This window comes from Pristiophorus japonicus, chromosome 6 (assembly GCF_044704955.1).
Source record: "Pristiophorus japonicus isolate sPriJap1 chromosome 6, sPriJap1.hap1, whole genome shotgun sequence".
Lineage (NCBI taxonomy): Eukaryota > Metazoa > Chordata > Chondrichthyes > Pristiophoridae > Pristiophorus > Pristiophorus japonicus.
In genome coordinates, this window is record NC_091982.1 from 243584744 (window position 1) to 243598579 (window position 13836).

The 13836-nt window shown below is 50.2% G+C and overlaps 1 protein-coding gene across 10 annotated transcripts in view; it reads right to left on the reverse strand.

The window, feature by feature from the left end:
* LOC139266014 (traf2 and NCK-interacting protein kinase-like) overlaps positions 1 to 13836 on the reverse strand; it is a 231688-nt gene that overhangs the window by 83527 nt on the left and 134325 nt on the right. For 6 of the 10 annotated variants that reach the window (XM_070883764.1, XM_070883760.1, XM_070883763.1 and 3 more), the window contains exon 13: positions 6731 to 6856. The exons of 1 other annotated variant lie outside the window; for it this stretch is intronic. In XM_070883764.1, coding sequence (XP_070739865.1) covers positions 6731 to 6856 — 126 coding nt within the window. The remainder of the gene's footprint in view (positions 1 to 6730; positions 6857 to 13836) is intronic. 3 more of the 10 variants (XM_070883761.1, XM_070883759.1, XM_070883767.1) reach the window with 1 other exon arrangement.

The window sequence follows — 13836 nt, forward strand, 5'->3', positions numbered from 1 at the left end:
ATCGAGTTGAGGAAAAAGGGCCGCTTGACAATCAAGACACGTCCAATTGCGTCTGTTTGCTTTCCAATTGGCGAGGCAAGATGTTGCGTCAAGAGAATCGACATGTTGGATGTCCAATGTCGCGGGCGTGGGGGCGGGGCAGTCGGAGGTCATGTAACAAAATCGCCAGGAATACATCTCACCAGCGTTGGCCACCCCAATAGTCTGCCTCTTCTGCCCTTGGCTTTGCCTGAAGCCCATCCGTGCGTTCATCCCGTCTACTCCCATTGTTATTTGAACAGCTTGGCTCATATCCCCCCCCCTTTGCCCCCACGATTGGATTCAGCTTCCGCTGCCTCTCATCCCAACTCAAACCTGTAGGCCCTGCTCTCGCCTTTCCCACAATCCTCATCCTTATTTTCAAATACCCTCCATGGCCTCACCCCCTTCCCTATCTCTGTAACCTCCGCAAGCCCTACAACCCTCCCTATCTCTGTAACCTCCTCCAGCCCTACAACCCTCCGAGATCTCGTCACTTTTCCAATTCTGGCCCCTTGCCCATACCAATTTCCTTAGCCCCACCATTGGCGGCCGTGCCTTCAGCTGCCTGGGCCCTAAGCTCTGGAATTCCCTCCCTAAACCGCTCCGTCTCTGTCTCCCCTCCTTTAAGATGCTCCTTATTATCTACCTCTTTGACTGAGCTTTTGGTCACCTGCCCCAATACCTCCGTATGTGGTGTGGTGTGGCGTCAAATCGCTGACAGTCACTCCTGTGAAGCACTTTGGGACGTATTTACTACGTTAATGGTGCTATATAAATACAAGTTGTTGCCTCTACGGTGCCGAGAGAGACACACCAGCAGCGGAAAATCTGACCTCTACTCCGAGAGAGTATCATGAACGACACAAGCTCCTTCCCTTTCAAGCATCATTGGTGATTTTCTGTTACGTGACACATACTTAGAGAGGACTTGGCTGTGGGGGAATATTAGGACAAATATTTCTCTCCCTCTGTATGTTGACACTCCCACACAAGTGCTCCTAAAATCTCTCGAGTCTGGTGGGCGGGATGGCGTCTAAATAGATTCCCTGCATCTCTGCGCAGATCAGGTTTTTCCTCATCATCATAGGCAGTCCCTCGGAGTTGAGGAAGACTTGCTTCCACTCCTGAAGTGAGTTCTGCTATGCTCATAATAAAGGATGAAACTTCGTACTGTGTACAGTGAGCAAGTGTGACCTTGGCTCCTTTAATAAGACTCCAGAGTACAGGTACTTCGTGGGTGGCCTGCTTATATACCGTGCTCTCAAGGGATGCTGGGATCCCTTGGGACTCCAACAGGTAGGCCCTCTGGTGGTAGTGTAATGCAGGTTACAAGGGGTTAAATACATAAGTTATTTGGTGGCTGAACAGTCCAATATGAGAGCCACAGACTCTGTCACAGGTGGGACAAATAGTCGTTGAGGGAAGGGGTGGGTGAGACTGGTTTGCCGTGCGCTCTTTCCGCTGCCTGCGCTTGGTTCTGCACACTCTTGGCGATGAGACTCGAGGTGCTCAGCGCCTTCCCAGATGCACTTCCTCCATTTAGGGTGGTCTTTGGCCAGGGACTCCCAGGTGTTAGTGGGGATGTTGCACTTTATCAGATAGGCGGTGAGGTTTTTCCAACGGGAAGGGGGTTGGGGGGACGTTACGGGTCAGTGAGTGGCTCCGTTAAAGTGACAGGCCTAGTCCCTTCATCCTTACCAGGCCTCAGGCCCAATGAGGATCGCCAACTCTCCAGGATTGCCCTTTGGCATCTCCAGGAATTAAAATATGCATCTCTTTAAAAAAAAACATTATTTGAACACTTCTATTCCTTATGGTTGGAGATGGGGGGAGAAAAAAGGCAGTTTGATTTGACAGTGAAGAACCATCCAATCGGTTAACAGTGAGTGTTTGATTTGGCCATGGGAAGGCGGGGCCGTAAGGATGGACATCAGGTGACCAATGGCGAGGGGGTAGGGGCGGTCAGAGGCAGGAGATCATGTGATGAAATCTCTGTAATAAGTCCGACCAGTGTTGGCAATTCTTACATGGAGGTAGTGTGATGCAAGGGCCGGATCAGAACTGTGATGTCTCCCTACAGTCAAATGGTCTACTGTTTAGGCGATGACAATCACTGAACACGCAACATCGTACGAGGCAGGAGGATAGGGGGTGGGGAGTAGTATGTCTCCAGTTCTGATTTGGGTTAAGCTTTGGGCAGTTTTTAGCAATTGGCCGTGGGAGGGCGAGGCACCGCGAGGATGGCCACTGGCAAAATGTGGGGGTGAGGCAGTTAGAGGCCTCCAAGAATACATCCAACCACAGTGAGCAACCCTAGTCCCGTGAGGTCATAAGAACCAGGAGCAGGAGTCGGCCATTTCCCCCCTCGATCCTGCTCCGCCATTCAATATGATCATGGCTGATCTTCGACCTCAACTCCACTTTCCCACCCGATTATAGAATCAAAGAATGAGTACAGCACAGGAGGCGGCCCGTCGAGCCCGTGCCGGCTCTCTGCAAGAGCACTTCAGCTAGTTCCACTTCCCTGCCCTGCCCTTTCCCCGTAGCCTTGCAATTTATTTTCCTTCAGGTACTTATCCAATTCCCTTTTGAAAGCCACGATTGAATCTGTCTCCACCACACTCAGGCAGCGCATTCCAGATCCTAACCACTCGCTGCATAAAAAGGTTTTTCCTCATGTCGCCTTTGGTTCTTTTGCCAATCACCTTAAATCTGTGTCCTCTGGTTCTCGACCCTTCCGCCAATGGGAACAGTTTCTCTCTATCTACTCTGCCCAGACCCCTCATGATTTTGAGCATCTCTATCAAATCTCCTCTCAACCTTCTCTGCTCTGAGAACAGCCCCAGCTTCTCCAGTCTATCCATGTAACTGAAGTCCCTCATCCCTGGAACCATTCTTGTAAATCTTTTCTGCTCCCTCTATAAGGCCTTCATTTTCTTCCTACAGTGCAGTTGAGGCCAAACCAGTGTTTTATAAAAGTTCATCATAACTTCCTTGCTTCTCTACTCTATGCCTCTATTTAAGAAGCCCAGGATCCCTCAAGTTTTTTTTAAACACCATTTTTTTCAACCTGCCCTGCCACCTTCAACGATTTGTTCACACATACCCCCAGGTATCTCTGTTCATGTACCCTCTTTAGAATTGTACCCTTTAATTTATATTGCTATATCACTTGATTCCGTTAGTACCCAAAAAATCTATCGATCTCAGCCTTGACTATACTCAACGACTGAGCATTCACAGCCCTCTGGGGCAGAGAATTCTAAACAGTCACTACCCTCTGAGTGAAGAAATTCCTCCTCATCTCAGTCCTAAATGGCCGACCCCTTATCCTGAGACTGTGACCCCTGGTTCTAGATTCTCCAGCCCGGGGAAACAACCTCTCAGCATCGACCCTGTCAACCCCCTTCAGAATCTTATGCATTTCAATGAGATCACCTCTCATTCTTCTAAACTCCAGAGAGTACAGGCCCAACCTGCTCGATCTCGCCGCGTAGCACAACCCTGTCATCAGGGTATCAGTTACTGAGTATCTCTGTGCAAGTCATCACTGGGCTCTCAGTAACTCATCCCTTTGCACCAGCTATCAGGGGAGTTACAATCCCCAGCCCCTCAGGAGGTGCTCACTCAGCATCGCTCCTGCTAATCCCCACCCTCAATTGTCGCGTCTCCATGGGGAACACGAGTGGGAACGGGGCGAAAATCACAGCTCCTCCCAACAGGAAGTGAAGTGGCTTTTTAAAATTCTCCTTCAACATTGCCTTCTCATCCCTCCTCTCTCAAAAAGGCAATCACCCCCATCTGGAGTAACTGCGTTCAGTTGTGGAAATGTATTTTTATCTAAGCACGGTATTTTTGTGCCCTTTTTAACATAAAAGAAAATGGAGTCCTGGTCCTTCCAGGAATTTCTGCAACAAGCAGTCGGTTTGCATAAACAGCTAAACCTGGCTTGAAATGGTTGATAGCCACCAGACAGCTGGGAGGCAAATCCTGCTGAGACAAGTACCCGCCCCATGGTGCTCTCCTATTGTCTATACAACACCAGTTCCCCTCCACTCTACCCTTTTCGAAGTACTCAAACCACCAGCCATTATCTCTTGTAGAGACCTCATCCATTTGAGGCAAAAAGATAACTGACCAGGAAACTGGACAATCCTGACACAATGCAAGGCAGGTAATAGCTCATTACCACACTCTCATCGAGTGATGGCCGGCTGGCCGGCCAACTAATAACCCTGACAAAAGGAAATATCTGGAAACCATGTCAGGACAAGGACGTTGTAATTAACTCTTTATCTGTATTCACTGACTGCGAGACAGAGCCAATACACAGGGAGAGGCCATAACTTGGGTTTTACTGTATAAATATCTCGTGAAATTGTACCATTTCAAAGGTGTTCACTTAGCCACTGACTGAGTGTGACCTTTCCCCTTGCTAGCAAGTAAATTAAAGAAACTTCTGCCGGAGCTGAAGGTGTCTGAGTCGTTTATCGGAAGTCAAGATTTCGACACAGTCCTGGGCCCCGCCCCTCAGGGAGGATATATCGGTCTTGGAAGGGGAGCAGCGCAGATTCACCAGAGTGATACCCGGGGCTAAAAGGGTTAAATTATGAGGACAGGTTGCACAGACTGGGCTTGTAATTCACAAGCATATAGAAGATATGGGGTGATCGAATCGAGGTGTTTACGATCGTAGAATCATAGCATGGTTACAGCACAGAAGGAGGCCATTCGGCCCGTCGAGCCTGTGCCAGAATGTTGAAAGGATTCGATAGGTGGAGAGAGAGAAACTATTTCCTCTGGTCCGGAACAAGGGGGCACAATCTTAAAATGATGTCAAGAAGCACTTCTTCACACAAAGGGTAGTGGAAATCTGGAAGCCTCCCCCCAAAAGGCTGTGAGATGCTGGGGGTCAATTATAGCTTCCAAGGCGGAGATCAATATATTTTGCCAGGTAAGGATATCGAGGGATATGAAGCTAAGGCAGGGAGATGGAGTTAAGATACAGATCTACCATGATCTGATTGAATGGCAGAAGAGGCTGAATGGCCTCCTCATCATCATCGTAGGTAGTCCCTCGACTTTCTTCCACAAGAATTCACAGATGTTTCAATGAAGGACCCGATGTTCCAATTCTGAACTCCAATTGAGGGGGTGGAAGATGCCTGTGCGTGGATTTTTTTTAACCTGTGGTGACCGTTGCACATCAGCCACCACACGGGCTTGACAGAGCTAGGCCTTTATCCAGTGGCAAGGATTAACCAGGACGACTGGAGACTTGCTCTGCTGCACGGACCTAGTGCCCACACATTTCGCAGTGTGGGCAGGCCCGTGCTGCCCCTGGGCCCTCGCCTCTTCTGGGCCCCGCGCCCTCATTCGTCGCACCTTCGCCCACGATGTCTCCTACAGTTCCTATGACCCCCTTTTGTGATACAAAATCTCGACCGGATCCTCCCCTCACCCAACATCCAGAAGCTGCTTTGGACAGGGGTGGGGTGGGGTGAGGGAGAAGGATCGCAGGAACCCAGGATGAATTTCGCATCAGTCCATTACCCAGGTGCCATCTTTGGATAGCAAGAAGAGGCATGAGCTGATTCAGGGTACGGTACAGCGGTTATGGTGCTGGACAAACAATCCAGAGAACAGGAGCTCAAACCCCACTGAGCCAGTCTGAGAATTTTGAATTTAGTTTTAAACAAAAAAAGATCCGGTCTCCAGTAAAAGTGATGAATAAGTTATTAGATTGCCGTAAAAACCCATCGGGTTCACTCATGGCCTTTAGGGAAGGAAACCTGCCGCCCTTACCCGGTCTGGGCCTCTATGTGACTCCAGACCCACTGCAATGTGGTTGTCTCTTAACCGTCTGCTGAAATGGACCTCGCGAGCCCTTCAGTTGTATCAAACCACTAGAAGGCCCACCACCACCTCCTCAAGGAGCAACTAGGGATGGGCAATAAATGCCAGCCTTGCCAGCGAAACCCACATCCAGAGATTGAATTAATAAACAAGTTTAGGGTTTTCTTGGCTGGCATCGCTCAGTAATGGGAGAAATTTGAGAGCCCCAAAGTCTTTTTAAGCCTTTAGTCAATCAGCTGAGCGATCAATAGGGTGGGGGGAGGGTGGTGGGGAAGGGGGGCAGTGGGGAAGGGGGGCAGCGATAATCTCTCCGGTTCCCTGCCCACTTCTCCCAATACCAAAATGAAAGAAAAAGACTTGTATTTATATAGCGCCTTTCATGACCACCGGACGTCACAAAGCGCTTTACAGCCAATGAAGTACTTTTGGAGTGTAGTCACTGTTGTAGTGTGGGAACGCGGCAGCCAATTTGCACACAGCAAGCTCCCACAATAGCACTGATAGTCATCAGATAATGTTTTTTTTGTCATGTTGATTGAGGGATAAATATTGGCCCCAGGACACCGGGGAAAAATGAAAAAAATGCTTCCATAAATGACGAGCTAAGTTTTCAAAAGATGTGGAAACCAGTTCCCAATGCTGGACCACAATGCACCACGCATCCCAGAATGCACTGAGCAAAGACGGCAGCCACGGTGAGCGCAGGTTTGGAAGACGCGCGACTGGGTGACCGGGAATAAAATACAAACGGAAGCTCCAAGCCAACACTAAGATGGAGAGGGCATCACGGACGTCACCCCTCCCTTCCCGCCCCCACCGCCGCAGAACCCAAGGTGTAAAAGCACTCACGCACCGTGCTTACCTGCTCCCGCTCAGCCAGGCGCCTCTCCTCCTCCCGCTGGAGCCGTTCCATCTCCTCGTACCGCCTCCTCTGTTCCCGCTCCTGCTGCTTGCGGTGCTCCCGCTCTCTTCGCTGTTGCTAGGATACCAGAGAAACATACAGGATTCTGAGGGTGGGGGTTTGGCAGGGTGGATGATGAGAGGATGTTTCCCCTCATGGGGGAATCTAGAACTAGGGGGCATAATTTCAGAACAAGGGGTCGTCCATTTAAGACTTTCTTCCCTCGGAGGGTCGAGAATCTTTGGAATGGTTTACCCTAGAGAGCTGTGGAAGCGGAGAGCTTGTGACCCCCTGGCTGGGGTGTCTAGAACTAGGGAGCATAGACTCTGGATAAGAGGTCGGCCGTTTAAGACTACGAGGAGAAATATTGTTGAATATATTCAAGGCTGAGATCGCTAAATTTTTGGACGTGAAGGGAACGAAGGGATATGAGGATAGGGTTGAGGTCAAAGATCAGCCATGATCTTACTGAATGGCAGAACAGGCTCAGAGGGCCACTGGCCTGCTCCAGCTCCTATTTCTTATGTTCCTGCGATGTGATACGTGGTGTGAGGTTGTGTGGTTTGGTGTGATGTGAAATGGAGATGCAGGAAGGATGTTTCCCTTGGCTGGAGTGTCTGATACTAGGGGGCATAGTCTCAGGATAAGTGGTTGGCCATTTACGACTGAGACGAGGAGGCATTTCTTCACTCAGAGGATGGTGAATCTTTGGAATTCTCTGCTCCAGCGGGCTGTGGATGCTCAGTCGTTTAGCATATTCAAGGCTGAGATCGCTAGATTTTTGGACTCGAGAGGAATCGAGGGATTATGGGGTTCGGGCGGGAAAGTGGATTTGAGGTCGATGACCAGCCATGATCTTATTGAATGGTGGAACAGGCTCGAAGGGCTATATGGCCTACTCCTGCTTCTCGAGAGAGCAATGTAGAGTGAGTGGGTGGGAAATGGTTGATGGAGTGAGAATGGGTGTTGTGGTGGGGGGGGGGGGGGTGGGGGGGGGGAGGGGCGATAAGGTTATGAGGTAGCCCTGAAGAGCTGGCTGATTATTACCCACACACGCAGCCCCACCTCCGACCAAGCGCATTGGGAGTTGGGACTGTGAACCTCCTCTCGCCGGTTTCTCCCCTTCCCCCACTGCAAGACATGAGCAGAATCAGCAGAGATCGGACCTGGAAGCTCATGGTATCTCAGCGCAATGCAGTAGGTCTGGGATCTGGCTGCGGGACATAGTTAAAGCAACAACTTGCATTTCTATAGTAAAATGTCCGGAGGCGCGTCACAGGAGCGTTATCAGACAAAATTTGACAGAGAGCCACATAAGGAGATATTAGGACAGGTGACCAAAAGCTTGGTTAAAGAGGTGGGTTTTAAAGTGTGTATTAAAGGAGGAGAGGCGGAGAGGTTTAGACAGAGAGGATTCCAGAGCTTAGGGCTCAGGCTGCTGAAGGCACGGCTGCCAATGGTGGGACGATTCAAATCAGGGATGGGCAAGAGGCCAGAGTTGGAGGAGCGCAGAGAATTCGGAGAGATGCAGGGCTGGAGATGGTTCCAGAGACGAGGCCATGGACGTGATTTGAAAATAAGGATGAGAATTTTAAAATTGAGGTGGTGCCAGACCGGGAGCCATTGTAGATCAGCGAGCACAAGGGGCGATGGGTGAGCGGGACTGGGTGCGAGTTAAGACATGGTCAGCGAGCACAGGGGGTGATGGGTGAGCGGGACTGGGTGCGAGTTAAGACACAGTCAGCGAGCACAGGGGGTGATGGGTGAGCGGGACTGGGTGCAAGTTAAGACACAGTCAGCGAGCACAGGGGGTGATGGGTGAGTGGGACTGGGTGCGAGTTAAGACATGGTCAGCGAGCACAAGGGGTGATGGGTGATGGGTGAGCGGGACTGGATGCAAGTTAAGACACAGTCAGCGAGCACAGGGGGTGATGGGTGAGCGGGACTGGGTGCGAGTTCGGACACGGGGCAGCAGAGTTTGGATGAGCTGAAGTTATGGAGAGTACAAGGTGGGAGACGGGCCAGGAGAGCGTTGGCACTCTTGTCTGCTCAATAGCGGGTATGAGAGCGGACATTGAGACAAGGTCTCAGTCCAATATCATTTGGAGAGCAGACACTGCGTTTTGAGGTGCAGCATTATCTGTTCTGGGGTTGTTCCCCTTGGGGAGAAACGGTTTCCACTGGCAGGGGAATTCATAGAAATATAGAAACATAGAAAATAGGTGCAAGAATAGGCCATTCGGTCCTTCTAGCCTGCACCATCATTCAATGAGTTCATGGCTGAACATGCAACTTCATTACCCCGCGACCCCATTTACCCGTCCACAGTCGTGCTTACGCCTGGCAAATGCTGCCAGGTTGGCCCGCAGAAGACCATCTACCAGAGATCCGAGGTCATATCCCTCCTTCGGCTTTACAGTGCAGAGGGAACCCTTCCCCTGGACGACTGCTGTACCTTCCCCCCTCCCCGGTGTCAGCTGTGCCCCACAGAGAGTGGTTCCTCAAGTCGACCAGAATTTTCTGGCCACTGAGGAAATCTGCCCCTAGGATGCCTTTACCCACTCCCTCCCACAGCAGAAGGACACACTTCCACATGGTGTGGAGGGTGCCTGTGTGTATCTGCAGTGGTTTGGAGAAGAAGCCCTCGCGTTCTTCTCCAGTGAAGTTGGTTAGGCAGTAGGGGATCCCACTGGATAGGGGCGAGGTGGTCGGGTCGTCGACATGAACCTGGGTGCACGAGGCCCCTGTGTCCAGCAGATACTCCCTCCGGACCGCCTCAACCCCCGTCATGACACGTGGTCTGTTCCACGCATCATAGGTGACCGGGCAGAGGTACACAGGTTCCTCGGGGTCTAGTCATTGGGGGGGTGTTGGTCTGGGCCTGAGGGACTTCGCCCCCGGTCACGGCTGCGACCTTCCCAGTCTGGGTAAAGAGTGCCTGCAGAGCCGCGAGGAGACCCTCGAGTGGGGCGGCAGGGCTGGGCACAGCTGGTTTGGGAGGGCTTGCGGCCCGCGGGGACTGGGGCTGAGGTTGGGACCTGTGGACCTCTCTTTTCCTATAAATATCCTTCGATAAACAAGACTGCCTGGTCTTTCTACAAACACTGATAACCTGAGAGCACAGATTTAAGGTGATTGGCAAAAGAAGCAGAGGCGACATGAGGAAAATCTTTATTTTTAAAACACAGCGAGTTGTTGTGATTTGGAACACGCTGCGCGACAGGGCGGTGGGAGCAGCTCAGCAACTTTCACAAGGGAATTGGATAAATTCTGGAAAAGGAAAAAAATTGGCAGGACTATGGGGAAAGAGCAGGGAAGTGGGACTAAGCCGGCACAGGCTCGGGGGAACTGAATGGCCTCCTTCTGTGCTGTGTGACTCTATTTGATTTGAGGGCACATGTGCACCAAGAACCTGGTGCAAAATAGCCACTCTCAGGCTCCCTCCAATCTGTCGACGTTAACCGTAAGCACGAGATACACAAGATGCTCCTGGAAGCTCTGGGATCAATGGGGTAGTCCTTCTCCACACCCCGAGCAAGGAGTTCACACTTTCAAGAGAGGGAGAAAGGAAAAGGACTCGCCATCGAGGAAAGTGGAGTTGCGCGTGTTTTAATCTGGCTTTGATGCTTTCGAAAGGAAACTAGAAAGACTTGCATTTCTATAGCGCCTTTCACGATCACCGGACGTCTCAAAGTGCTTCAGAGCCAATGAAGTACTTTTGGAGTGTAGTCACTGTGCAAAGTGGGAAACGTGGCAGCCAATTTGCGCACGGTAAGCTCCGACAAACAGCAATGTGATAATGACCAGATATATGTTTTAGTGATGTTGGTTGAGGGATAAATATTGGCCAGAACACCGGGGATAACTCCTCTGCTCTGCTTCAAAATGGTGCCGGGATCTTTTACATCCACCCGAGAGAGCAGAGGGAGCCTCGGTTTTACGACTCATCCAAAAGACGGCACCTCCGACAATGCAGCACTCCTTCAGTACTGCACTGGGAATGTCAGCCTAGATTTATGTACTCAAGTCTCTGGAGTGGGACTTGAACCCACAACCTTCTAACTCAGAGGAGAGAGTGCTACTCACTGAGCCACAACCGACACTAGACGAGTACATGAGAGGAAAGGGGATAGAAAGGTATGCTGAGAGCCAGGGGCAAGGCAGATCGAATAGGAGGAGGGTTGTGTGGCGTATAAAGACCAGCATAGATTAGTTGGGCCGAATGATGATGATGATCCTCCTCCTCTTCCGTTGAGCTCAGGGAGGTGAATGGATTCTGGATAAGAAGCTTCAGTCCTCTGCAACCAACTGGGTCTCCTCAAGGGGGCAACAGTGTACAAGAGTTTTAATGTCTCTCACCATCTCCCAAAGCAGCTAACAATTCAAGTCATCACCTCGAACTAAAGCTGCTTGGTATCTATTTCTGGCAACTCCAAAACAGAATGGGATGGGGGCGTTTGAGGGGCAAGAGAGCCACTCAGCTTTGCAGCCTGCAACATCAACTCATCGCAAGAGCCTGGAGCAGAGCACGGGTGGGGAGCAATCTGGGTCGGTCGTGGGCTAACTGATGTCGATCGCTTGGCTTTGACCTAGGTTAATCCTTTACAGATCACTGGTTAGGCCCCAGCTGGAGTACTGTGACCAATTCTGGGCACCGCACACTTTAGGAAGGATGTCAAGGCCTTGGAGAGGATGCGGAGGAGATTTACCAGAATGGTACCAGGGATGAGGGAACTTCAGCGATGTGGAGAGACTGGCAAAGCTGTGGATTGTTCTCCTTAGAGCAGAGAAGGCAAAAGGGAGATTTAACAGAGATTTTCCAAATCATGAAGGGCTTTGACAGGGCAAATAGGAGAAACGGTTTCCAGTGGCAGAAGGGTCAGTAACCAGAGGACACGGATTTCAGGTGATTGGCAAAAAAAACCAGAGGGGAGATGAGGAGACATTTATTTTTTTTTACACAGCGAGTTGTGATCTGGAACGCACTGCCTGAAAGGGCGGTGGGAGCAGATTCAATAGTAACTTTCAAAAGGGAATCGGGTAAATAGTTGAAAGGGAAAATTTTACAAGGCGATGGGGAAAGAGCAGGGGGACTGGGACTAATTGGATCGCTCTTTCAAAGAGCCGGCACAGGCACGATGGGCCGAATGGCCTCCTCCTGTGCCGTATCAGTATATGATTCTACGCTATGGTTAGTCAGCAACTCCATTGTCGTTGTATCGTGCGACTACCAGGATGGTAGAAGGTGGACTGGATGGACTGTAGAATTTTCTCACCCAGCAATCCCTTTGTTTCCAAGTGTCGCTGCTACGTAAGAACACAGAATTAGGAGCAGGAGTCAGCCATTTGCCCCCTCGAGCCTGCTCCGCCATTCAATGAGATCATGGCTGATCTTCTACCTGAACTCCACTTTCCCGCACTATCCCCATATCCACTGATTCCCTTAATATCCAAAAATCTATCGACCTCTGTCTTGAATATACTCAAAGACTGAGCTTCCACAGCCCTCTGGGGTAGACAATTTCAAAGATTCACCACCCTTCGAGTGTAGAAATTTCTCATCTCAGTCCTAAATGGCCGACCCCTTATCCTGAGACTGTGACCCCTGGTTCTAAACTCCGCAGCCAGAGGAAACATCCTCCCAGTATCTACCCTGTCAAGCCCTGTAAGAATTTTGTATGTTTCAGTGAGATCACCTCTCATTCTTGAAAACTCGAGAATATTGGCCTAGTCTACTCAATCTCTCCTCATAGGACAAGCCCCCCATCCCAGGAATCAGTCTGGTGAACCTTTGTTGCACTCCCTCTATTTCAAGTATATCCTTCCTTAGGTAAGGAGACTGACACTGTACACAATACTCCAGGTGTGGTCTCACCAGGGCCCTATAGAATTGCAGTAAGACATCCTTACTCTTATACTCAAATCCTTTTGTAATTAAGGCCAACATACCATTTGCTTTCTGAATTGCTCACGCTACCTGCACGTTAGCTTTCAGTGATGTGTGTACAGGGACACATTATAGGGAGGCTTAGAAACATAGAAACATAGAAACATAGAAAATAGGTGCAGGAGTAGACCATTCGGCCCTTCTAGCCTGCACCGCCATTCAATGAGTTCATGGCTGAACATGCAACTTCAGTACCCCATTCCTGCTTTCTCACCATACCCCTTGATTCCCCTAGTAGTAAGGACTTCATCTAACTCCTTTTTGAATATATTTAGTGAATTGGCCTCAACAACTTTCTGTGGTAGAGAATTCCACAGGTTCACCACTCTCTGGGTGAAGAAATTCCTCCTCATCTCGGTCCTAAATGGCTTCCCCCTTATCCTTAGACTGTGTCCCCTGGTTCTGGACTTCCCCAACATTGGGAACATTCTTCCTGCATCTAACCTGTCTAACCCAGTCAGAATTTTAAACGTTTCTATGAGGTCCCCTCTCATTCTCCTGAACTCCAGTGAATACAAGCCCAGTTGATCCAGTCTTTCTTGATAGGTCAGTCCCGCCATCCCGGGAATCAGTCTGGTGAACCTTCGCTGCACTCCCTCAATAGCAAGAATGTCCTTCCTCAGGTTAGGAGACCAAAACTGTACACAATACTCCAGGTGTGGCCTCACCAAGGCCCTGTACAATTGTAGCAACACCTCCCTGCCCTTGTAGAGAAATAAATAAGGTCAAGACCTCATTAGCAGCTTTGCTTATTGCTGGACTCTGGTTTCGAGCTTCCCTGGCATTGGGACTTTGCTGACTCAGCCATTCACTCCGCACGCCCAGTCAAACTCACACGGAGAGCCAAACGGGAAGCAGCCACACGTCTCCTTCCTGTCTAATTTGGAACATCAGCCTTATTCAAAACTGCCAACCCACGTGTCAAACTAAAAGGACGTTGTTTCCACCAAGCACAGGGCCCGTCAACTCCCCTGCTCCTTGCCCACATCGTTCCACAAGTTTACTCAACGGCACACTAGTGAGAGGAGGGGTGACCCAGTCCGCGAAGGGTAAATGAGAAACACGAGACGAGAAATCAGAGAGAAGTAAATTTAAAACGGATCTCGGCTGA